This window comes from Mesoplodon densirostris, chromosome 12 (assembly GCF_025265405.1).
Source record: "Mesoplodon densirostris isolate mMesDen1 chromosome 12, mMesDen1 primary haplotype, whole genome shotgun sequence".
Taxonomy (NCBI): Eukaryota; Metazoa; Chordata; class Mammalia; order Artiodactyla; family Ziphiidae; genus Mesoplodon; species Mesoplodon densirostris.
This window is the reverse complement of record NC_082672.1, coordinates 51,292,996-51,318,759: the sequence shown is the minus strand read 5'-3', so window position 1 is coordinate 51,318,759 and position 25,764 is coordinate 51,292,996. Positions and strand designations below refer to the sequence as shown.

The following is a 25,764-nucleotide window of genomic DNA, read 5'->3' as shown; positions in this document are numbered from 1 at the left end:
TGAGGTTTCGTGGTAATTTGGGGAAGATTCTGAAAATTACAGGGATCAATTATGGTCCCAGCCCATTCCTTCTTCAGCCTATATCATCAGTTCCTACTTTTGGAAAGTCCACTTACCCTCTTTTCTGTCCATGTCTATCCATGCTGGGTAGAGAAGTGGCACAGAGCAGAATGGGTGACCATCTACAAGGCAGTGCAAGGTCAAGGACCCTTCCCCCCCTTTTTTTAATGAAAAAAGATATCTGGACCCCAGTTATTTGATAAATTACTCTAATTCTCCGTTTTACTCTGTACATATAAACACAACTTAAATCTGTGAGCCCGATTCTCATCCTTATCTTCTGAATGGTGGAAACTTGGACTTACAGAACATCTGCTGTGCACCAGACCTGGGAAGACTGGGAATCATTATCTTAGAGTCTCAGCCGGTAGAAATGTGAGGGGGAAATTCCAGTGATTCTTAGCTCTAATTGCACATTAGAATAATCTGGGGAGCTTTAATGAGGTACCTCCCCAGGCCTTACCCACACCAGTCTTTATGAGTGAGTACTTAAAGTCTCCCCAAGTGATTGGAAGAGGCAGCCAGGACGGAAAACTGATGTGTAAGAGAAATCAGGGCATCATCCAGAGAACTGCCTTTGAAAGGGCCTGTCATTATAAATCAGAGGCATCTTCCCAGGCCCTCTCCTGAAGCTGTGTCTCTGTGTTGTTCTGCTGTGGCACACAGTCCCCTGGGCCTCCCCAGGACTCATGGTTTCCATTGGGCTTTTCATGTGACCTTTATCATCTCCTGTTCAGCAGTTGCATATATTAGGATTCATGCCTTTGGCAGCCTCATTTTGAACTGTTGGTGCCAACAAGTCAAAGCAAGGAGACCTACTTGAAATGCTGGTCCTGTGTGCAAGGTAGATGAGTACTGGATTTAAAAGCAGTGCCTTATAGATCGTCCCCACCGAAATCCCTCGTGAGGACCAGGGCAATGCCTGCAATCTGCTTGGTGGGAAGCAATGGGTCTGGCTTGGGCGTTGACAACCAGAATTCATTTTGAGACAGCAAAAAGAGAGAGGGGGAAAGGTAGAGGCCTTTAAGAGTTAAATTACACAACTCCCTTTTTATTTTTAAAGTCAGTGGATTCCTTGTTGCCGTTGCTGAGAAAGATAAATTGATACCACATGTTGCTTCCAGACAAAACCCTCTCTGTGTTCCAGGGGAAGCACATGCAGCTGGTGTCTGGGTTAGTGGGCAGTCTTTACAAGGTAAACATGGGTTGGAAGGGGCTGGAGCGGACACAGGGTAGCAATAGTTGGGAAATTACCAGCTACTCCTGAGTGGCACAGCACCTTTGAAATACTTTTAAGAGTTGGAAATCTCTTCCTGGAAGGAGCCGCCCTCTCACCTTCTGGCTTCAAGTATATGATGCACGGAAAACAGTAAGTGAACATTTGTGATGTCACTGCTTCCGTACGTGGGATCTGACAGTTGAGAGCCTCTTTTGTGCTTGGCACTCGATGAGTAATTTGCATGCGTACTTTCATTTAATCTTCCCAAAGATCCTAGAGTTAGACAGAGAGGGTGTTTTATCCCCGTTTTATGAAAGGGGCAACTGAGGTTAAGTCAATTGCCCAGGGTCACAGGACACATGCCAGGGCCACGACTCCAGCTCCGACCTGGCTGACATTGAAGCCTGCCTCCCTCCACTGGCCACATTAAATTGCATGTGTGAATTACCCACTTTGTAAATATTGGTGGAATACTTATTCATTTCAGGCAGCTTCTCTCCGACACCTAATCTAATCTAATCTGTTTGGGGTCCATCTGTCTTCACAACCAGTTGGCATAACTGTAGAGACTGTGCACTTTAGCATTAGGGATAAAGGTATCTTGCATTAGGAGACTGTCTTCATTTTAGCAAGAAAAAGAATTACCGGATTCTGATGAAGACAGTCATCTTTTATGCTGATTTCTTCAAGGAGGGCCAAGCAAAGGGATCTCCAGGCTCTGGCCCACACGGCTGCAGTCAGCCCAACTGTGAAACGTGAGTTCCAGCAGGCGGCCTCCTTCACGTACCTGCACATCCCTCCTCGGAGGATTAGGCCGCTAATGGCAGCTGCAGTCACACAGGACAGGTTTGCCACCTCTGTTACTAATTACACTTAATGTGTTTACTGCCCCAGTGCAGGCCTTGCTTCAGTGTAAATCTTTTTTTTTTTTTTTTTGCGGCACGCGGGCCTCTCACTGTTGTAGCCTCTCCCGTTGCGGAGCACAGGCTCCGGACGCGCAGGCTCAGCGGCCATGGCTCACGGGCCCAGCCGCTCCGCGGCACATGGGATCCTCCCAGACCGGGGCACGAACCCGTATCCCCTGCATCGGCAGGCGGACTCTCAACCACTTGCGCCACCAGGGAGGCCCTAAATCTTTTTGTAAAAGAGAAGATTGACATAAGAATACTCTGCGTCTCATTTTTATCTCTGCTCTCTCTTCAGAGACATTGTGTTACAGTTGCTTTCGGGGTTTTCTGCATCTTTGGGCCCAAGTTGGAAAAAAACTGGCATATTTGTCTCTGACAAAAGTTTCTTCCTAGAGATGTTTGGTTTGCTGTAATTCATCAATCCCTGGATTTCTTAGTAGTGGATTTAAATAACCAGAACTATTTACAGGGTTTTGGGTTGGGGTTAGAGTAATTTATTGGCTCCTTTAGTAACCAAATGTGATGACAGAATGGCCTGAGCTCTAGCAATGGGAGTCTTGGTTGGTTATATTTACCTTATCACCTTAGCCTTAAGGAAAGCACACCCGGCCAATTAACAATGGTCTGCCTCACAATGTATTTCAAAATGTGTATTTAGCTGTGATTAGAAAAATCACTCTAGTCCTATCAAAACATTCCTCCTGGGCCTCCCTGGTGGCGCAGTGGTTGAGAGTCCGCCTGCCGATGCAGGGGATACGGGTTCGTGCCCCGATCTGGGAGGATCCCATATGCCGCGGAGCGGCTGGGCCCGTGAGCCATGGCCGCTGGGCCTGCGCGTCCGGAGCCTGTGCTCCGCAACGGGAGAGGCCACAACAGTGAGAGGCCTGTGTACCGCAAAAAAAAAACAAAAAAAAAAAACATTCCTCCTTTACTGTCAGCTCTCAACCCCCAAACTAATGTTACATCTTACAAACTTAGACTATTTGGTATGACAGATGAATTAGTGGAAAACCATAGAATATTTTTGATGGTAGTTTTATAGTTTAAAATGCACACAGTACATTGGAAACTAATTTAGAGCCACCAGTGAAGAGGTCTTTAGAGAACTTAAACTACAGATCATAAGAAGATTTTATAATTGGCTTGTCTCGTTTTCTAAATTCCATGTCTTCATTCCTGGGATTGAGGTGAGGGAGCGGCGGTTTGAAATCTTACAGAAATCATATCACCATTAACTTCCGTTATCAGGGAAGGTGCTGGGGAAACGTTGTAGTTCTGATATTTTCTCTGGCATTTATTCACCTTCTCCTGTTTCACCGAAATTTAGTTAGAGAACCTGGTAATTAGAATCATGACCTATGAGGCAAAAAGGCAGAATACATTTCTGGTACCTGACCATATTAGAGTGAGGGGCATTTGAGCTAGAAATAGACAGAGGGGCCATATTGACTGGCCTTTGTCAATGCCCCCCCTCCCCTTCAGATTATGGATTTTATAAACGGAAGGCTGGGGACTGTGAGGATGGTGGTGACACAGGTTTTTGTTTGCGTCGTCTTAGTAATGGAACTGGAAAAACCTGTCCGAGTGTTGGGTTGTAGGTAATATGCCTTAGGGAGATGTATTCTGCCACTAGTAACCTCTAAGACAAGAATTGAGCCAAGATTGGACACTGAAGCTAATCACCCATTTAATAAGTTGGGTTTTGTTTCAGAATCTAAGGGTAGTTTATATTGGTTTGTATGGTAACCACTGTCCTCTCTTTAGGATGAATGCTACGATGGCCACCTTGGTAAAGAAACAAATGCGGGCTATAGGATGAGCCTTTTCTTTCAGGCTTGCTCTTCTAAAGACTTTCTTTTAAAAACAGTTTTAGGAAAGACCTACCAAATTATTACCCTTAACTATTTCACAAACAAAATTATAGTCATAGGATTGTGCCTTTGTATCCTTCTTCTTTCTTTCTTTTTTTTTTTTTTTTTTGCGGTATGCGGGCCTCTCACTGTTGTGGCCTCTCCCATTGCGGAGCACAGGCTCCGGACGCGCAGGCCCAGCGGCCATGGCTCACGGGCCCAGCCGCTCTGTGGCATGTGGGATCCTCCCGGACCGGGGCACGAACCCGTGTCCCCTGCATCGGCAGGCGGACTCTCAACCACTGCGCCACCAGGGAAGCCCGAATGTTTCTTTTCTTAGATGTCAGCACAGATAGCATGATGACTTCTGTCTAATTTGGTGACAGACCTGGGAGAGGTTGCAGAGGAAGCATTGGAGTGGAGTTGGGAAAACAAGTTTCAGTTTTGGTTCTTATAGACACTAGCTGTGTGACCTTCTGTAAGTTATTTAATTTCTCTCAGTCTGAGCCTTCATATATATGATGAGGGCACCAACTTTGTGCAAGTTTACTAGGAGGATTAGAGACGAGGAATCTAAAACCTCTGGCCCAGTAACTGACGGTGCTGTAGTCAGGCAGGCTCTCACTCTTCCCTCTTGCAATTAGGGACCTGGGCCCTGACAGGCTGTGGTTCTGGTCCTCCCTGTGGGTATTCCAGCCCCTTTACCACAAACCCCTACAGAAGCTTAATTTCTCTCTCCAAATTCTAACCAATGGTAGCTTGTAATTTTATAAAATTACACACATACATTGTTGGGGTTTAGAGTTGTAGAAATAGATGACCATTAGAAAATCCATAGAGAACATTTTGGAGGTCTCTAAAGTGTTTCATTTTCTTTCTTACTTGGTTTGGAATTGTGAGACTAAAAATGCATTAAAAAAATCTCCAAATGCTTTTTAAAGCAGGGGGGATAACTGGGTACTTATGATTGGTCATTGTTAATTCTGGATGTTGGTATGAACTCTTTCCAAAATCTAGAGCAAAGGGGGCTGGTCAGGGGAGGGGTAATTCGGCTAGTGTCTACATTGCCCCCACAGAGCTTCAGGACCACCCTGTTTTTTCAATAAGAAGCTTGAGTTTAAGTTTTTAGTTAATATATCTAGTTGTCTGAGTACTCAGTAATAGAACCACCTTGCACTTGCCTGCTTTTTGAACCCTGCAGAGTGAGTTTTAAGAGCATGCTTCATATCTTTATTGAGAAGGTGTTTTGCTTTTTAAAGAAATGTGATTTCTGAACCATTCATAGAGATGCCATTATTCTTTTAAAAACCATAAGAGTAAAAGGGAAGCAGGATATATAGTCTCATGGGCAACATTTGTCTCATCAGATACTCAGCACGTTGCCTGTTTTCGTCTCTCAAACGTGTCTTTGCAGCTGTCGTAGAAATGCCGAATTATGACCCATGGTTGCTAATGCTCATTGCCCAGCCGGAGCCGTTGGGCATCCTTGCATGGGAACATGTACATGGGAAACACTCTGAGTATTTTGGGTTATTTACGTATGGTGAAATCCTGCTCACTTTCTATGTTTAAAAACATTCTGGTAGAACACATGTATTTGTATCTTCTACATAAATACAGTTGGTGATTGCCAATTTTTTTTTAAACTACCGTAGCTTTTAGAATGGTTTGTGTTTAATAGACAGCAGCAGGCAATATCTTCTGTCTTTTTAACTTGCAAATAAAAACTTATCTGGCCTGCAGGTGCTATTCCAGGTGTGGCAAATGCCATCAACTCCTCTCTTTTACTGCACATGAGGCATTTTCAGATTAGAATGAGCCCTCCCCAGGCAATGACCCTGTGCTTTATAATAGCAGTAAGAGTGCCCTGACTTGATAGCGTGACTGGCTCCTGAAGTATATTATCATATATCATCCTTACGTCATCCCTATCAGGGAGGGACGGTTTGGATGTTATGGCTGTAGTGGAGAAGAACTGAAGTTATTGCAGACAGATTAAACGATTTGCTCAGGTCACATGGTTGATCGGTGGCAGAGATAGGACTGGATCTGGGTCATCCCTGTTAACTGGGCTTATCTACCAAGCCAGGAGGATTCTTGCAAGATGGGTGCAGTTGTGAGGTTTTCGAGGATATTTTGCCCTTTTTCTTTTCTTTTTTTAAATAAACCTTTCAGTATAGAATAGTTTTAGATTTACAGAAAAGTTACAAACCTAGTACAGAGAGTTCTTGATGTTGGGTATCCACATCAAGTTTCCCCTGTTGTTAACATCCAATATTAGTTTGGTACATTTGTCACAACTAATAAACCAATGTCAATACATTATTATGATTAACTAAGATCTGTGCTTTATTCAGATTTCCTTAGTTTTTGCCTAGTATCCGTTTTCTGTTCCAGCATCCCATCCAGGATACCACATTATATGTAGTCATCATGCTTCCTTAGGCTCCCTGTGGATCTACTGGACAGGCATTTAAAAATATTCCTTATTTGGGATTTGTCTGCAGTTTTTCTCATGATTAGACTGGCATGATGGGTTTTGGAAGGAAGACCACTGAGGAAGGTGCTGTTTTCATCACATTATATCGAGTGCCTGTTATCAACCTGACTTTGCCCTGTTGATGTTGATCTTGATCACCTGGCTGAGACGTCAGGTTTCTTCACTGGAAAGTTACTCTCCCCCACCTCCTCTTTCTATACTGTACTCTTTGAAAGGAAGTTATTGTGCTCAGACCGCATTGCCTTGAGGAGGGAGTGTCTGTATAAATTATCTGGAATTTTTTTGAATGGGAAACTTGCCTACTTCTGTCGACTCAGCAAATCCTACTTTACCATTTTTTTCTTATGCTTGTGAGACAGGTGTGAAATTGTGGCAGGAGGAGATGGAGTCATAGAAAGGATAGGTGACAATTCACACCAGTTCTGGGTTCATAGAAGTGGTTAAGAAAAGGTAGATGCTGCCTTTGTACTAGAGGAGGAGGGGACCAAAATAGAATAAAATAGCCCCCTAAGTGATTAATTATCCTTAGAGAGCCAGGGAGGTTTATTGCAAAGTGCAGGGAGAAATGGTGTGGTAATACATTATAAGTGTGAACTTCAGTATAGGAAGTACAATTGCAGAAAGGACAGTGAAACTTGGGAATTTAAGAAAAACAATGCCAGTGAGCTCCTACATCCCCAGCATTTCCTGGATATGAAACCATCTCCCACCCTCTAAATATGGAGCTTGCCATTTTCAATATTGTCATTTAATTCCAAACCAAGGAGGGTCATGCAAAGCCTTTTTTTTTTTTTTCTTAGCCTCTGAAGTTGCTTTAAAAAATGAATCTGATTAGTAACCGTTTCTTCTGGGTGCTCAGTTTGGACCATTCTGGCTCATCTGCATTGTCCCTTCTCTCTCTGCAGAACTCTATCCGGCACAACCTGTCGCTGCACAGCCGGTTCATGCGGGTTCAGAATGAGGGGACCGGCAAGAGCTCATGGTGGATCATCAACCCCGACGGGGGGAAGAGCGGGAAGGCGCCCCGGCGGCGGGCTGTCTCCATGGACAACAGCAACAAGTACACCAAGAGCCGGGGCCGTGCAGCCAAGAAGAAGGCAGCCCTGCAGACCGCCACCGAGTCAGCAGACGACAGTCCCTCCCAGCTCTCCAAGTGGCCCGGCAGCCCCACGTCTCGCAGCAGTGATGAGCTGGACGCGTGGACCGACTTCCGCTCACGCACCAATTCCAATGCCAGCACAGTCAGTGGCCGCCTGTCCCCTATCCTGGCTAGCACGGAGTTGGACGACGTTCAGGACGATGACGCGCCACTCTCCCCCATGCTCTACAGCAGCTCGGCCAGCCTGTCCCCCTCCGTCAGCAAGCCGTGCACCGTGGAGCTGCCCCGGCTGACCGACATGGCGGGCACCATGAATCTGAACGACGGGCTGGCCGACAACCTCATGGACGACCTGCTGGACAACATCGCGCTCCCTGCGTCCCAGCCGTCGCCCCCCGGGGGGCTCATGCAGCGCAGCTCCAGCTTCCCATACACCACCAAGGGCTCCGGCCTGGGCTCCCCCACCAGCTCTTTCAGCAGCACGGTGTTTGGCCCCTCGTCTCTGAACTCCCTGCGTCAGTCTCCCATGCAGACCATCCAAGAGAACAAGCCAGCCACCTTCTCTTCCATGTCACACTATGGCAACCAGACACTCCAGGACCTGCTCACGTCGGACTCACTCAGCCACAGCGATGTCATGATGACCCAGTCGGACCCCTTGATGTCTCAGGCCAGCACCGCTGTGTCCGCCCAGAACTCCCGCCGGAACGTGATGCTTCGCAGTGATCCAATGATGTCCTTTGCCGCCCAGCCTAACCAGGGGAGTTTGGTCAATCAGAACTTGCTCCACCACCAGCACCAAACCCAGGGCGCTCTCGGTGGCAGCCGTGCCTTGTCAAGTTCCGTCAGCAACATGGGCTTGAGCGATTCCAGCAGCCTCGGGTCAGCCAAACACCAGCAGCAGTCTCCTGTCAGCCAGTCTATGCAAACCCTCTCGGACTCTCTCTCAGGCTCCTCCTTGTACTCAGCTAGTGCACACCTTCCCGTCATGGGCCACGAGAAGTTCCCCAGCGACTTGGACCTGGACATGTTCAATGGGAGCTTGGAATGTGACATGGAGTCCATCATCCGTAGCGAACTCATGGATGCTGATGGGTTGGATTTTAACTTTGATTCCCTCATCTCCACACAGAACGTTGTTGGTTTGAACGTGGGGAGCTTCACTGGTGCTAAGCAGGCCTCATCTCAGAGCTGGGTGCCAGGCTGAAGGCTCACTGAGGAAAGGGGAAGTGGGCAGAGCAGGTCAGTGCCCAGTGCTATGGCATAGTAATAACAGGGGCAGTGGGGGACAATGGCTTTCATTTACGTGGTGCACAGTAACCTGGCTCCCAACCAGTTCATTCTGAGTTGTACCAGCAAAACAAATAGGGCTGTCAGGTGCCCCTCCCCACAGTTTGCTGACAGCTCAGGAGTTTTACTGCCAGTAAAAAGAATACACGTTCAGAGGTTTCATTTTTCTTTGTATCCAGTCACCCTCGCTGACCTATGACACAGGTCCCCCTACTGGATGGATGGATGAGGATAGAAGGGATGGGAGGAAGGGGACCTTAGGCCACACAAACATCAAGGTTAAGGACGTGGCCAAAGGACTTTCTTAGGCTCTCAGGTCCAGCACTGCCATTGTCCATCTTCGATGCTACGGTTTCTATATCTTTTTTTTTCCAGCAAAGTAACAATTTTTAGGTGCTTCTAATTTGACTGTAGACTATGCTTTCTGGACTCCTTCATACAGGAGTATTTCCACCAGAAGCAAGATCTGTTAGATTCTTCACCATTAGTACTAAGCATCTTTATTAGCACTCAGCATCTAAGCATTTAAAAGAGCAAAAAGAATTAAATTGAAAACAGAAGTTTTTAATGTGAGAGAGCACTTACTCATGTGCTTCTTTTTTCCAACGTATAAATGGTGTCAGGTTCCAAACGGTGACAAGAGTTGTGAATGGCGACAGAGATTTTTTAAATTGTGGCATTTTAATTCTGTTGGAACCAGAGAGATCATGCAACATTATGTGGCAAGAAAAGAGAAACATTTGACTGGAATCGGAAGTTGAGGGTTCAGTTCCACTTCTGCTGCTTTCTGGTTGCTATTGGGAGTGTGTCACTTAGCCTCTGAACCTCAATTTCCAGTTATATAAAATGAGGATAATAGCCCCTGTTACTCCACAGGGTTATTGCAAGAATCAAATGCACTGAAGTGTGTGATCATGCTTTGTAAAACTGCAGTGGGCTGAAGTATGTGTGGTGTTATTAGGTACACATACTGACTGACACATGAGTAAGCAGGGAGCCCAGAGAGGTTAAGTGGTCTGCCCAGGGTCACACAGCTGGACCCAGAATCCCTATTTCTAGAATGGCTTGAACCATAATCGTTCTTCCTAATTATCTCTAGATGGTAAAAATGAGAAATGCTTTGAACCAGAGCCAGAATAGTAGGTAACACACAAGCTTGCCCCAGAGCTCTCCTCTTCAAGTAGTAAGATGAGCACTGGGGTCTTCTGCTATAACACATTTGTACCCCAGACCCTCCCACGTTCAGGGGCTCTTTTTATGCCCCAGTTCCTTTTTTTTTTTTTTTTTTTTTAATATCAGCAAGCTACTTACAGTCTTCTTTAAGTGTTGTGAAAGAGAAATGGGATTCAAAGCCATAAAAAGCTGAGCCTTGTTTAACCCTCTGCCCTGGTGAAGGAGTTATAAGGGTCTCCTGTGATGAGCTCATCCCGTTCATGGGTAGTTGTCGAAAGTGGAATGTCGAGAGTGTTGTGATGCTCAGCTTCTCGGCTTTCCCAGGCAGAAGCAGGTCCCTAATGGCACTCAGACATCTGTTTCGAGTCATTTAATAGCCCTTGAGATGGTAAAAAGACTGCAGCAGAAGCTAAGAAGGGTGACACACTTCCATACTGCCAGAACTCGGACTGGTGGAGACTTGCCTTGAGAAATTTAGATATTTGGCTTTTAGAAGAACAGTTTGTCTTCCTTTAAGAAGAGGAATATGATTGTGGCTTCTGAAGACACAAGTAGGTTTTAATTTTGGTTTGGTTGTAAGGAGTCCACTTTCTAGTTCATTGAAAAGAGTAAGAGAAGAAAATGTGCTATCAATTTTTGTCTTATTTTTCAAGTGTAGGTTTTCCTTTTAATTGAATAGTAGACTTTTCTTGTGTGTGTGTGTAAAATTCTAAATGACGGTATAAAAATATTTTAAGGGAGGGCTTCCCTGTGGCGCAGTGGTTGAGAGTCCGCCTGCCGATGCAGGGGACACGGGTTCGTGCCCCGGTCCGGGAAGATCCCACGTGCCGTGGAGCGGCTGGGCCCGTGAGCCATGGCCACTGAGCCTGCGCGTCCGGAGCCTGTGCTCCGCAACGGGAGAGGCCACAACAGTGAGAGGCCCGCGTACCGCAAAAATATATATATATATATTTTTAAGGGGGATTTAAATACTTATGTTTAAAAATATATATTTAGTGAATTATTATTTTGATAATAAATAACTGCTTTTAAGATTACACGTTTTATCATTATGCCTTTTTGGAATCTTAGGGTCATTTAGTCACCTTTTTCTCAAAATATTTTGGGTTAAGTGTTTTTGAGGAGATATTTCTTAAGTAAAAAATATGAAAAGTCACCAAATTTTCCTGAAAGTAAACCAGCTCAGTATGACCAGAGCAAGAGAAAGAAACATCCGTGAAGGGCTTTGTGGGAGTCTGGCTTCTGGCTTTAGGATTTCCATTTCGCTTTGGAATAAATTGCTCCACTAAATAGCCAGGAGCATGTGTGGCCTAATGTATATTCTTTACTTTTACAGTAAACTTGTGGCTATTGCTTTATTGAAGATTCTCCTGAATTCACAAAACAGGCCTCGGGTCACAGTCTCAGAATTCACTTCTCCCAAATTAAGCACCTCAGCTTCCCAAGACTTGTTCTATAATGACTTTCTTGGTTTGACTTTTTTTTTTTTAAGCCAGTAGTTGTGGTATTCTCTAGACTCATTTACTGCCTTGCTAACTGAGGGTCATGTGACCCCGAGTGGGCGCCGGAGCCGTTCTGTCCAGTTGACAGACAGTCTTGCTGGAGAGCTGTGGTGAGATGCTTCTCTGGAGGGGTGGATGTTTCACACATGTCATTCATTTTAGACCACGTGTGAAATCCTTTGACTTACGGGTCTATCTGGAAAAGGAAAGAATAACTGTACCTCTTTGTGAGTGCCAGCTACTGGGGTTTGAAGGGCACTGGCTTCTCTCAGGCACTGGGGAAGCTTGGTGTGCATGTGTACAGATTGGCAGCAGGCATGGCTGTGAGCAAGTGTGGTGGTTTCAGGGCTGTGCCTCCAGTAAGCCCTCCTGAGTTGACATGTGTCTGTTCTGGCAGGAAAGCAGCGTCAGTTTCACTGTAGTTTTGATGTCCGAAGATGCCTAAGTTCACATGCTTTTTCGTTCATCTTCATCTTTTGGCATTTGGAGACCCCATTAGGGAGCAGCCCCATAGTTAGTTGCGTTTTAAACAACTTGATGATTAGGATTGGAAAATGCTAACTAGGAAAAGCCCAGGTGGAGAGGAGAGAGGTAGTTCTCTTCCTGTCTGTGCCACTGGCCATGTCACTGATGAATCTCTTAGAATAGTAGGTTTCTCATCTGTCAAAAGAGGACAGAATCAGAGAGTTGGGTTTTTTTGTTTGTTTTTGGGGTTTTTTTGTTTGTTTAACCAATAAGATTTATTTTGTTTTTTAAATTGAAGTGTAGTTGCCCTACAATATAGTGATTCACAATTTTTAAAGGTTATACTCCATTTATATTTATTATAAAATAGTGGCTTTATTCCCTGTGTTGTATAACATATCCTTGTAGCTTATTTTATACCTAATAGTTTGTAACTCTTAATGGCCTACCTCCATCTGGCCCCTCCCCTCTTCCTTCTCCCCACTGGTAACCACTAGCTGAGCCTGCTTCTTTTTTATTATATTCACTAGTTGTTGTATTTTTTAGCAAAATCATAGAATTTTAAGCGTACATAGTATGTATAATTTTAAACCTGAAACCTAACATTCTGTCTGTGAAATTGCCACCATAAGGGATATGTGATGATATGGAACTGTAAAGGAACGGTGGTATACTAGTGTGGCAACAGCAGGTCCCGGTGTTGGAGGCCGTTGAGAATTTAAATTTAGGCTACTTCCCAAAAGGAACAAATCTTTGATCCTTGTTGGACTGATGTTTAAATGCTGTGATTCCATTATGTCTTTAAATATTCATGTTGGGGGATAGGACTAATTCTAACCAAATACAGACAATATTATAGGCTACTCATGTGATGTTTTTTCTTGATGTACTGATAGATATTTCCATTAGGGAATATAACGTGCGGTACGTACTGCGTGGAGAACGTACTCTGTTACTTGCACTTGTGAACTGTTGTCTAGTCTTTGGTTATAGTGTGCTAGCCTTAAGAATTCTGTACCTGCAGGGATCTTTTTTCTTACTTTTTAAAAAACCCAAAGTCTGAACTGTCATTCACGGAGAGAATGGCTGTCTGGATGTTTCTAGTGTTGACAACAGTGAATGAAAATTGACAAGAGCCCTGAAAAGACGTTTTCTGTGCAGAGGCTGGTACACTCCTTACATACACCCCTTTCCCTGGAAAGCAGTGACATCCAGCACTAAGGCTGCTCTTCCTGGGTCTGTCGGGTTTTTAATGCACCTTTGCTCACCACTGGCCAGCCTGCTAAGCATGGGGACAGAGCCTGAGTGACTGTTGCTCTTCATGCAGTAGCATTTGTAGATGGCTTTCTGGAAGGTCTCTTTTGGCCACAGAGCTTGTGTGGAACATAAATAAGTGGAATGAAAATCACCAGAATTACTACTGGAACTTCGTGTACACTTTAAGCTCCCATTAAATGCTTCTTTTCAGAGTGTTCATAATGCTCAATATTCAGCATCTTATAAATAATGTTTTCTGTAAGTAGAGTCTTCCCCCAGGGGCCTGCTTCTCATAGGCATACCTTTCTGTATAGAGATGGGAGAAGGGGGCTTGTTGGGACCTGCCTCTGTGCCATGGCCAGAGAGGTTGGCCTGTCAGAGGTCCCCCATGGCCCTGGGGCAGGTAGAAGGATGTTTGTTCACTGCTTTCTCTTCCCGACTTGGAGACATGTGTCTTAATGCTGGATTTTCATTCCAAGATGGAGATTCTGCACCTTGCAAGAGACTTCACCATGGTTTTGTTGGTATGTTCATTTAATTTGAAAATACTGCTTTCCCCCATCCTCCAAATTGTTTTGAAGTTTAAAATTTTAAAAACTAAAATGAATTAAAATTTTGTATTGTGAACTAGTGACAGACACAGATATTTAGAGGTCCCATGGGTCGGTGTTTCTCAAAGTATTTCACAGAATACTCAATCCTCAGGATATTCATGGCTATTAAGCGGAAAGTAGATTCTGTGGTCAAATGTCTGAGGAGCGCCATGTTAAATAAAGTTGAATAGGGTTGTTTCCTGCAGGACTTCTCAGAGCCTTAGAAGTTAATATATGTTATGAACCTTCTAGGATCAGATTGCAGTGTCTCCTAAGTTTATCTGACATCTCGAATCAAATCCTTCTTCTCCCAGAAACCATAGGACCAGTGTCCTAAGGAACCCCCTAAAGAAATCCTGAAAGAGGTCAGCAACCTCTTGAGAACTAGGGATTCTTTGCCCTTTTTCCTCTTGATTCTTACTGGAGCTTTTTGTACGACCTTGTCATACATCCAGCTTTTCTCAGCCACAGAGTGGGTTCTACTCTTGGATGAGCTAGCTGCCTGGCAAAATGGTAGGTCCCACGTTGGTAGAAGTGCTCAGGAAAAGTCTGAACTTATTAAACAAAATTTGTTTATTGAGTACCTGCAGTGTGCTGGGCACAGGGGATAGAGGAAGATAAAATAGGGTCTCACCCTCAAGGTGTGCATGGCCTGGCTGGGGATGGGGTGCAGTGGTGGTGGTGACCATTGTCCCCGAGGAAAAGACTGCTTTCCATGCAGGGGTGGAGCAAAGGACCCATGGGGCAGTGGCAACCTTGCATGCTTGGTTTTCTGGGACAACCCTGCTTTTTCAGATGTCCTGTTCCGTTATCACGTGGTCTGTTCCACCTGTCTTTGAGGGATAAAAACATAGGCTCCATGCTGATAGGGCAGAGTTCAGACTAAATCCAGATGCTGGTTCATGTTAAAAGCCCTGCAGGAGACTTGCTTTTATGTTTGATTTCTAGAACTGGTTCATCATCACAGTTGAACGTGAGCCAGCCACCCACTCCAGGATCACTGTCCCTGGGGCTCTGCTCTGAGGGGGAGATGTGGATTTAAAAAGCCTCCCCTGCAGCCCACCCCAAGTTAAATAATGTCTTTGTGGTACAGCAGAGGACCTATGAATCTGTAGCAGAAGGCTGCCATTTTTATGGCTATGTGTCATTGAGTCAAGCCACTCCATTTCTCTGAGTCTCAGTTCGCTTGTCTGTAAAATGGGGCTAAAACGAAAACCTATCCCACAGAGCTCTTGTAAGGACTATCTCTGATATGACCTAATGTCCTTTGTCAACTTTTTAAAAAGTTACTTAATGTTTATTGTTATTTAAAATGGTTCCAGAGGTTAATGCAGAATTAAGGAAAGCACCAAGCCGGTCTTACATTGTTGGCACAAAGAGCAATTGCTTTCCTCAATAAACTAGAATCAATTAGGTTTCTTTTCATTAAAAAGGTATAGCACTTGCCTGTTGTGTGAAACCTTTGATGTCCCCTAGAAGTCCTGCCTGCCACTTTAGGGGTACCCAGGACAGGGGCTATATTTTCTTCCACAGACAGATTGGGGAGGTTCATATGTGGTACCCAGGGTGTTCCATTAATATCTTTAAAGGATTGCCCGAGAAAGCCTAGCTGTATGGCCTCCGCTTTCTTTCCTTAGGGAGGCTGTCATATCCACTCTGTGCTGAGTGGGGGGGGCCTCGCCCTGCCCCGTTTCTGCTTCCTCAGAGTGGAGCCTCTTCCTGTTGGGAGGGAGCCTGGAAATCTGATCTTCCCTCTCCACTGCCAGGCCACCGTGGCCACACAGAGAAATAAAAAGCTGCTCCAGTTCTCCTAGGACTTCTTGGGAGCAGAAAGATTGCCACACAACGAATGGCAGGATGCTGGCAGTGGTCTGGCCATGGACTCCACCTCCCCAAGAGCTGGTGGTTTACCCCACCTCCCCGTTACTGGCTAACGTGACACAATTTGGAGTTCAGAAAATATGGTCACTGTATCTTTAAGATCTGCCAACTAAGTTCAGTGAAAACCCAGAGAAACTGGGCTGTTCTTCTCCAGGAGCTTTCCTCCCAGAGAAGCAAGACCAAGCCTGGAGCTGAAACACACCACCCAGAAGAGCTACTGCCCACTTGGTTGCAGGTGTTTTGTTTTGTTTCTCTTCCCAATAACAGATGTGAACCTTACTCTGTAATTCTAGACTTTCCTGTTTTTTAATAACCTCTTTTTTTGCTAAAGTCTATGACTTTCATTTGTTAAAGGATGAGAATTACTTAGTCATGAAGCCCTCAGAGCATAATTCCAGTGTTTCTAAGGATAAAACTTTTAACTGCCAGTCCTGGTTTGATTGACGGCTTGCATATCAGTATGTTCTCTCTGTCTGTCTCCCTCCCTCCGTCTCCCCCTTCCCCTCCCCTTTCCTCTCTCCTCTGCCTTTCTCTCTGTTGAAAGACGTCCGGATCATAAGGTTTTTTTGTTTTAAGTATTCATGTCTGTGTAGAGTGTTCAGTTTGACTCCTTAGTGGAAATTAATGGCCAAGAAGAGGCCGGAAGTTCTGAGGTTGAACTTATAAATTAATTTCCACTGGGCTTCTATTTGTGTACATGCCACTGTAATTAATTGGAACTTCCATTGATCACTTGTGTCTTCAGAAATGATTGGAAAGCAATAGAGCCCAACATAAGTAATCAGAACATGTGTGTTGACTGATAGACCTGTTAGAAGGTATCCCTTAGTTGGTAGTGTCCCTACCGCCTGAATGCACTCGCTGCCCAGCCCCGGTCAACTCAGGTTGTCCTGCTGGCTGAGGTCGGGGTGGGGGGTGGAGAGCCGAGGTGGGGAGCTCCCAGCACGTACCGCCACCCACCATGTGGATCCACCTCGCTCCTGGGTCTGCACTCCCACCGGACTGCTGCCCTCAGGACAGACGGGCCTTTGTCTCTGTCGATCTTGGAGCCACCCTTGAGACCCTCCTTTCAGTTCCTTCTTGGTTTCCTTCCTCTGTTGCACTGGTGTGGTTGCTGCTTCTTGGCTGCCATCTGTGTTACCTGCATGTCCTGGTCATACCTCACAGGTGGATGAGTGGTTTGGACTATTTGTGGAACTAAAATAGCTGATGTTGTATTTTCGATTTCAGAAGCACTTTTGGAAAATTTAGATGGTCTTCAAAACCCTGCATATCTAAAGCAGGAAAAAGAAGACTTTGGAGACCCCCCTCTTTTGTGCTTGGTAGCCGGACCCTTAGATGGGCTGGAGCATTACAGCCACACTTGCACTCAGTCCCAAGGGAGGTAGGGCATCCCAGCCCAAAGGGGTAGCTGCACACTCCCAATTGTCCCCATACCTCCTCTAGCCAGTAAGTGCAGTGAGGAGTCACACAGGATGGGGCCACACCCAGTAAACATAAACGTTGTGATATTCAGGTCATGGTTTATGGCTCTAAGTATTTCCTCCTGGAAATACTTATTTCCTCTAAGTATTTCCCTTGTGTTTCTAAATGGTGAATCACTTTAGCAGTAACAGCAATTCGAGAGTTAGAATAGCGTGACTCTTAATTCGGGGAGCTGGTCATAAAGAATGGGTTTGGTAGGATGGCAGAAGGTAAATTCTTTATTAAATACTATTTAAAATTTTATTTTAAAAATTATTTGGATGTTAAAACTATGCCTTGTATTGGTCCTTAGGAGGTTTCATCTTATACGAAGTATGAGTTTTTTCTCATATTCTTGTGAATAAAAACTTCATCAGAAGCCATCCTCCTCCCAAAAGGGGATCATTAAAATTCTAGGTCTTGTCCCATAAGCAGTAGGTACTGCTTGGATTCAAATAAGATTAACTCTTAGCAAATGGAGTCGGTTTAAAATGCTTTGTGGAAGCTGTAAGGCTTAAAAGGGTGTTAAGCATTTGAATTGGCAGAGGGGAAGAGAGGGCTGTTCCAGGAGTTGTCTCATTCATTTATTCAGCCAACATTTATTGTGTGCCTCTCCTCTGTTTCAACTTTCCAGGCTACTTGGGACATCAAGAAAATGTGTCCCTGCTGGAATGTGCACTTCTTGTGGGTAAATACCATGTCTAAGACAGTGCTCTTGAAATAGTAGATGCTCCGTAAGTGTTTGGTTTGATTTGAAGGCTTTGCTCTGCCCTCAATATATTGGGACTTCAACGTGTATGGAAAAGTAACCATTCTGGGCACTATGTGATGAGGTGCCAGAAGTGGCTTAGGAGTTTAGCAGAGGACAGCCTGGGGCAGGTGAGGCTGGAAGAGCCATCTGGATGTTTGGATGGGGAGAGCAAACCAGGCAGAGGCACTGAACCTGACCCATCGGATCAGCAGGAGTGGGTGTTAAAGCCCGGGTAAGGACAGCGGAGCCAGACCCCCAGGACTCTGCCAGCCAGGGTTTTGGAGTATTATAATTAAGGCTAAGTAACCATGCGTCCAGAAAGGATCCAAAAGCCCCTTAAAGTCTTTTGCCTTAAAAACAGTTCTTAAAAGATTGTAATCCAGAACTTTGCAAGTTGTTTCGTGTGGTTTGAAAATCTAAGAATCTTAAGAAAATAGGAAATCTCTGCGACTTTGCTCTTGACAGTAAATTAATAAGTATCACATTTCTGCTATTGCAGTCACCGTATTTGACTCTGGATACACAAAGAATATTGGTCACCATAATCTCTGCCCCAAAATAAAGACAGAGACAGAACATTCTTAAACTTGTATTAATCATCATTAATCCCTACAGTCTGAGCAGCAGGAAGTCTGCGTCTCTGTGCAGGTCACTCCTGCTCTGTGTTCCTCAGCTGTGAAGTGCCAGGGTGGCAGCTTCTCTCCTCTTCCTGTGTTTATCAGCACAGCACACAGGCTGGCTGGAAGGACAGTCCACACTGGATCCAGGTCCTGAAGCGTCCTGGAGGCGACAGCTCTTCAGTGGCCTGTCACCAGCCTTCACGGACAGGCTTCAGCTGCCACCTTGAGAAGCCCAGCAATTACAGGAGGTAGCTGAAAGCAGTGCTTACACAGGTCAGGCTTTTACACAAACTAAGTCTAGCTGAGTGTCTTTCCAGTATCTTCCTGAGTGTCACCTTTGCCATGAAAAGTTTATTTTAAGCTTCCCTGTAACATCCCACGTTCTCCATAAGTACTTACTTGCCCCTTAGAAAGCCTGTGAGCCGCCCTTCCTAGGAACCTGATTTTCCTTCAGGGAGGCTCCTCAGCTGTGTACACATTTGGCCAGAATTTCCATACCTGTTTTCTTTCCCCTCGTAAACTGTTCAGCTTCTAAAATGGCAAGTTGACAGCATTTGCTAAAATGGATTTTTGTAGAGCTGCACCTCCTAATTCCCCTTCTTGGGCAGTCTTGGAGGATGGCTCTGTTCGGCCAGCCTTGCAGGCAGAAGGCTGCATTTTAATCAGCAAGGCCCCTGCAGTCCCTGAACCCCAGGTTGGTTTTCATGCACTTCCCTAAGTCCTCGTTATCACCCATTCCAACCCAGAAGATTTTGAAAAATTAACCAAATTAAGCCAAAGTGTCGTGCCCATTAGGTGTTTCTTGAGCTGCTTCGTGTTTAGGCCGTGAAGATGAGCTCCGAGGGAATTGCTGCCATTTTGGCTCTCCAACATTGGCCGTGCCTGCCTTACCCAAGCCCTGCAGAAATGCTGTTTTTCCTGGGGTGACACCAACAGAAGCTTCGGATGCTGGCAGTTGGTTGTGGCCTGTGATGGACTGGGTGTCCCTCAGACCCCTCTGGGGGGAAGTAGAGATGGTGGCAGGCAGGCATTTCTTTGCCCTCTACTCGGGTAGAAACATTCATACTCTGAAACCCACACCTGTTCTCTGAACTCCACCTGAAGTTTCCCTGTCAGATCAAGCGAATATCAATTCATTTCCTTTTCTATCCTAAACGTTCCATATTTAGTTCCCAGCTTGCCCCAGGGGTTGCAAGTTTACCTTAAATTACATTTAAAGAGTGAGGAAAGTGATATTTCACTTTAATTTTGAGTTTCAGGCAGACTTTCTTCCAAAGATCTTTCAGTTTTAGCTAGGAAAACAGTGGATAACCTGTATGGATTTGCAGATAGGAGAGTTTCATCCCTGTGGCTCTTTTTCCTTCCCTGTCATATTTGGTATTGGGGTCCTGTTCCTTTCCTCTCTGCCAGGAAGATGAAAACACTGCTGAGAAATCCAGATTTGTCACAGTGGCGTTGAGCTGTGGGAGGACAGCAGTAGGAACATTCATGTTTTATTCCCAGTTTAAAGTTGATGGGGGTTGTTACGTTTTGTGTACAGTTTCTTGGAGGTGTTGCCCTTTCTTAGGACATCATGTGAGTTAGTGGTGATAATTAGGCAGAAACTTGTCTTCCCTACAGATACCAAGATTATAGAAGGACTTACTCTCACCAGAGACCAGATGACAGCATCTACAGATATTTTTAGGATGGGCCTCATCATCTGGTTTCCCCATTTCATTTTCCCTGCATCAGCCTGGTTTCAAACTTAAGTGTTGGGCAGGGAGAGAGAGGGAAGAGATTTTTCTCCCTGTTAATGAAAGTCGCTGATGGGACGGGACAATGTTTTCCTATTTATTGTTAGTTGGCCCATTGCCTAGTAACTGTGAAGTGATAGCTGTAATTCCCGTCAGCTGTAGGCTTCTTTTTCCTTCCAAAAGTTTTGCTTAATCTGATGTTTTTAGACTCATAAGGGCATCAACCTACACATGTAAACTTCACAGTTAACTAAAGCGTCTTACTTGAAAGAATGTCAGAGTGGTGAGAGCACCATTCAAAAGCAGGGAACTTGTATCCAAACTAAGTATCCTTAAATCCCATTACTTAATGTGCTCCCTCAATTTTTTCAGTCCTTGATGGAGTCAGATAAACATGTGCAAACACTGAGCCATCAAAGAGAGGTTAAAAGTCTAAGGCAGTCTAAGGCAGATGAGGGGCCGCTTTCCTTGTGACGATTTTTTTTTTTATTTTATTTTATTTTTTTCCTTTTTTTGCGGTATGCGGGCCTCTCACTGCTGTGGCCTCTCCCGCTGCGGAGCACAGGCTCCGGATGCGCAGGCCCAGCGGCCATGGCTCACGGGCCCAGCCGCTCCGCGGCATATGGGATCCTCCCAGATCGGGGCACGAACCCGTATCCCCTGCATCGGCAGGCGGACTCTTAACCACTGCGCCACCAGGGAGGCCCTTTTGTGACGATTTTTAATCGTAAGGTCTTCCTAGTGAATGGTGAATCTGGTGTTCCTCTTAGAAGGGTGATTGCATTTCCTTTCTGTTTTCACAATATTTTACAAACAAACTGTTTGCCTTCTATCACAGAGAAGCAAGTTGCCTTTCTGCCCTGTGGAGTGGGGGTTTCTCTGTTAATAACAATTTGTCCTCTGTGACAAATTTAAACCTCTAAACCTGGGCCTGGCGTCTCCCAGTTGAACCGCCAGGCACAGGCCATTTCCCGTGAGATCTCGGGGGAGCTCAGGATGTAGTGCTGCGAGGGGCCCCAAGCCCATTCTGCAAAGAAGGAAAGAGTGACGATCAGTGCATTCCCTCCTTAGTGATGACGTTCCCTGAAGATTCTGGACCTTTGGATGAGACTGTGATGGTTGTTGCTCTAGACTGCCCACGCTGGCCTCCTGCCCCTGGTTTCAGGGCCGATGCCCTATTCTGCTTAGAATGATGCCACGTTGGGGGTTGTAGGCGTCCTCTGCCTTCTGCCCTCCTGTGCTGACCCGGCGCCAGCATGAGAGCAAGCTGCGTGTTCTGCCTCTGTACTTGGAGAATGAAGTGTGCCGCCTTCCCAGCATGCACTGGTTTCTGTGGCTGAATAATGAACACCAGAGGGAACCGGGGGATGGGGTCTGGATTAGGTAATACTTTACACCTTCTCTCTTGGCACTTACAGTTAAGTCAGGATCGGGACTTGGGGACCATAGTCACCTGATGACTAATTGCCTGGTGATCTTAGGTGGTGGTTTATTAAGTGTTACTGTGAAGGAAGGAACCAAATCCCCTCCCAAAGAACCGTGTCTGCACCCTTGTTTCTTCATGCCTCAGGGGTCCCAGGGAGAGTAGCTAGAATAGCACTGGCTCTGGCAGGTTAAATACCTCACAGATGCTGAGATCTGATATCTGTTTCATTACCTTTTCTCCATCTGAAATCAACAAGCCATTGTTTTATAGTCTAGGACAATATTGTCTAGTATCATTACAAAGCAAAGAATACCTTCAAAAAAAGCCATCAGCCAGGGAAACGAAATACTTGGGGAAGGGGTGGGAAGAAGGGGCCTTTTCCTGTTTTACTGTCTCTACCTCCAATAAAACAACCTAAGTGCTTCTATTTGGAGCTATAGCAAGGGTAATTATGACCGTAGGTATGTAATATTACGAGTACCAAGTCCTGCTGTCTTTCTGAATATTGGTGGTGAGAGGTAAGATTGCCAAACAGTCCAGCCACAGAACAGAATTGTACACTTGTGAAACCTCCAGGTGAATTTAAGATAATATCTTTTTTAAAGGAGAGAGAAGCAGATGTACGTAACGTGTGTGTGTGTGTGTGAGAGAGAGAGAGAGAGAGAGAAAGAAAGCTTATTGATGCATTTTTCATTACTTGTTCACCTTATCTGGTGAGAAGATCCTGAGTTCATGTTGCTTCCCTACCACTTTTCCATTTCTTGGCCTAGAGCCATTTTTTTCCTACCATGACAGCTGACACTGTCTCCATAAACAAAAGGTCTTGAGGCCTGTCATGTCAGTTCTTTTAGCTACATCTCTATGAGTATATATATATATATATATATATATTTTTTTTTTTTTTTTTTTTTTAATTCTCTAACTTTTCCGGGCTCAGTGGTCGCAAGAAGTCTGATAAGATTTGTGTAAATTCAGAAGCTTTGAGAGGATTTACCGTTTGAAGGTGGCTGAGTGCATAATAATAATACCAACAATAATAGTGTTGTTAATTTTTAAAGGGATGTTTTGTGCGAGGTTTTTGGGGCCATATGTATGCGTGATATAATTGTTTTTCCTCTGCAGATTTTTAATATAAAAAGCAAATTCCTAGGACACCCCACTTAGAGATTACTTCTCCTTTTTTTTTTTTTTTTTTTTTGCGGTATGCGGGCCTCTCACTGTTGTGGCCTCCCCCGTTGCGGAGCACAGGCTCCGGACGCGCAGGCTCAGCGGCCATGGCTCACGGGCCCAGCCGCTCCGCGGCATATGGGATCCTCCCAGACCGGGGCACGAACCCGTATCCCCTGCATCGGCAGGCGGACTCTCAACCACTTGCGCCACCAGGGAGGCCCTACTTCTCCTTTTATAGTGAGGGAAGTCAAGATTACCCCAACCCAGCAGTGCAGACCGATGAAGCCTTTGTGGAAAGTGGCCATTTCCACTCCCCTGATGTTGGGATATCAATGGGAAGGGTGGCAAGCAAGACCACTTAGTCCTCATAGCCGGGGGAGGGGGAACCAGAAGAGCATAGCTGGTCTGCTTGGGGTGACCAGCTCCCCTGGTTTTAGCATGCAAGTCTCGTGTCCCAGGAAGCCCCTCAATCCAAATATCTAGAGTAAAACCCCATCTGCGTCCCAGGCCTCCCTAACTTGGAAGGGCCGGCTGAGGCACCCCGATTTGCCTCGCTTTGTTAACCTCCGCAAGTGAATGGCCCCGTTTCCTCGAGGCTTTTTAACTTGAGGGCGTTTTGTTATCAAGCACAGAAATAAGGTAAGTGATCTCCAGGCTTTGTCCTTAGGTTTTCAGCCCTTTGAAGCTAGTGCAGCAGAACAGCTTGACTTGCAGCACCCCTGGCCCAGAGGCGGGTGAGGGATGGGAGGCTGAGGAGACGTGACCTGGAGGGCCCACTGCTGCTGTTTGAATGTCCTTAACCGTCTCTGGTTTTCTTCTCTCCTCCTTTAGACCCTCAAACTGACACAAGACCTACAGAGAAAACCCTTTGCCAAATCTGCTCTCAGCAAGTGGACAGTGATACCGTTTACAGCTTAACACCTTTGTGAGCCCCTGCCGTTTCCTACCCCAGCAGAGACTGTTATCGGCCCCTTACTCCGGGTGAAGCACTTAACCCTCGCACAGGACTCTCTCTATAAAGTATGCAAAACCTTCCTTGTACGGGGTGACAGCCACCTGCCAGCGAAGGACAGCACCCTGCCAGCACCGCCCACCCTGTTCAGAGCACACCGTGAGCCCGCGGGCCATTCTGTGGTGTTTTAATATCGTGATGGTTTATGGGATGTTTTAAGTGTTGTTTTTGTGTTTGTTTTCCTTTGACTTTGAGTTTCTCACATGCATTAACTTACAGTCTTTTTATGTTAAAATATTAATCATGCTTCCCCTGGAAAGTTTAAAAACAGAAGGAAAATGTTATACCAGCTACTGTGCTGGCTTTGGGTGTCACAAGCATTCGAGCCCGTAAAACTCCCCAAACTAACACATTACATAAACTAGAGGGGGGTTTTCTTTCTTCTTTCGTTTGGTAGAAAAATATCCTTTTCTAAAAACTGAACAGTGGCACAAGTGTTTTCTGTGTGCACTGGCCCAGGACAGAGCCCTGCATCGGCACGTGGTTTGGTTCTGAGTCAGGGTGGTTGGGGGATGAGACCCCGGCACCTGGTCTGCAGTTGCCAGATCAGTAGGGCCTGTGGTCTCCTGTCAGTATCCTCAGCTAACACAGTCAACTGTGATGGTATGTTGGTTAGAAATTAGAATTTTTCAAGGAAGAAGTCAGCTCAGCTGTCCGCTCATTGCCAAATGCCACTAACAGGTTTAGTTTTAAGGAGAAAAGAAAAGAAAAAAAAAAAGTAGTCGTGTTTTTCTTTGCAGAAGAAGTGAACTTACAGGTGAACATTAAGCCCGCAGTGAGAAATGTGTGGAGAGTACAAACCCGAGTCACTATTTTTCTAAATGCGCACCCTTGATTATTTTCAGTCTTGCTCTGTATAATCTGATCTAGTAGACGTGTATGAGTGACAAGCAATAGCATACAAACTGATTTCTTTTTAATATAAATAAGCTTAGATTGTAATTGTACAAGTGTCACAATGGAAGTACAAGATAGGGCAGTTTTGACCTCCCCCCACACACTTTTCCTGCTTCTATGGATTTCATTTTTTTCTTTTCAAAAAGTTATGGTGCTGTATAGGTGCTTTCTGTTTAACCTGAAAAGCGTGATTATATTAGTTACCCTCTTTGGTAGACAGAATAGTTGGGAACACCTTTGGTACATACGAAACTGGTGTAATGATGCTCTGATTAGCACAGCATATGCATACTTCTCCAAAGTGATATATGAAGACTCTTTTCGTTGCATAAAAAGCATTAGGCATAGAAACGTATAAATATATTTTATCATGTACAGTACAAAAATGGAACAGTCTGCATGGATGTTAGGGATACAGGCTAATATTTCAGCACAGACCTCCCTGCATGAGTTCTCGCTGATGCTTGCACCGTGCAGTGGGCACTGATTCCCTTCCACCAACACAGACGTGCCACCCGACCCCCTGCACCCATCACCAGCCACCAGGGGCCCCTTTGTGCACCTTTGCTTCCTGATTCCTCTGGGGGTGATATTGGTGGTGATAACAGCTCCTAGCATAATGAACGTTCCATTTGGTGTTGCCACGTGTCTCTCCCGCCTCGCTTGGGCTGTCATGTTTGAGCGGTGGCCCTGTTGATTTCACCCAGCTCTCTACTGAGTCTGTAAACTGTTGTGCAATTTGTGGTTATAGTAGACCTGTAGCATATCACCTTTTCTAAACTGCTACAAGTTTATAATCTTCATTTTGAGAGTGTGCATAATTTTTAAAAACATGTGTTCTCTTCACGTGGTCTGCTTGTCCGTGAGACGGACTGTTGCTTACTGTATTCT

At 45.3% G+C, this 25,764-nt stretch overlaps 1 protein-coding gene across 1 annotated transcript in view; it reads left to right on the top strand.

The window, feature by feature from the left end:
* FOXO3 (forkhead box O3) overlaps window positions 1–23,883 on the top strand; it is a 118,217-nt gene extending 94,334 nt beyond the window's left edge. The window contains 6 exon segments of the mRNA XM_060114641.1: window positions 7,443–7,711; window positions 7,713–7,804; window positions 7,807–7,851; window positions 7,854–7,903; window positions 7,905–8,878; window positions 23,796–23,883. Of these exon segments, the coding sequence (XP_059970624.1) occupies window positions 7,443–7,711; window positions 7,713–7,804; window positions 7,807–7,851; window positions 7,854–7,903; window positions 7,905–8,843 (1,395 nt within the window). The 3' untranslated portion in view covers window positions 8,844–8,878; window positions 23,796–23,883.
* The last annotated feature ends 1,881 nt before the right edge of the window (window positions 23,884–25,764 follow it).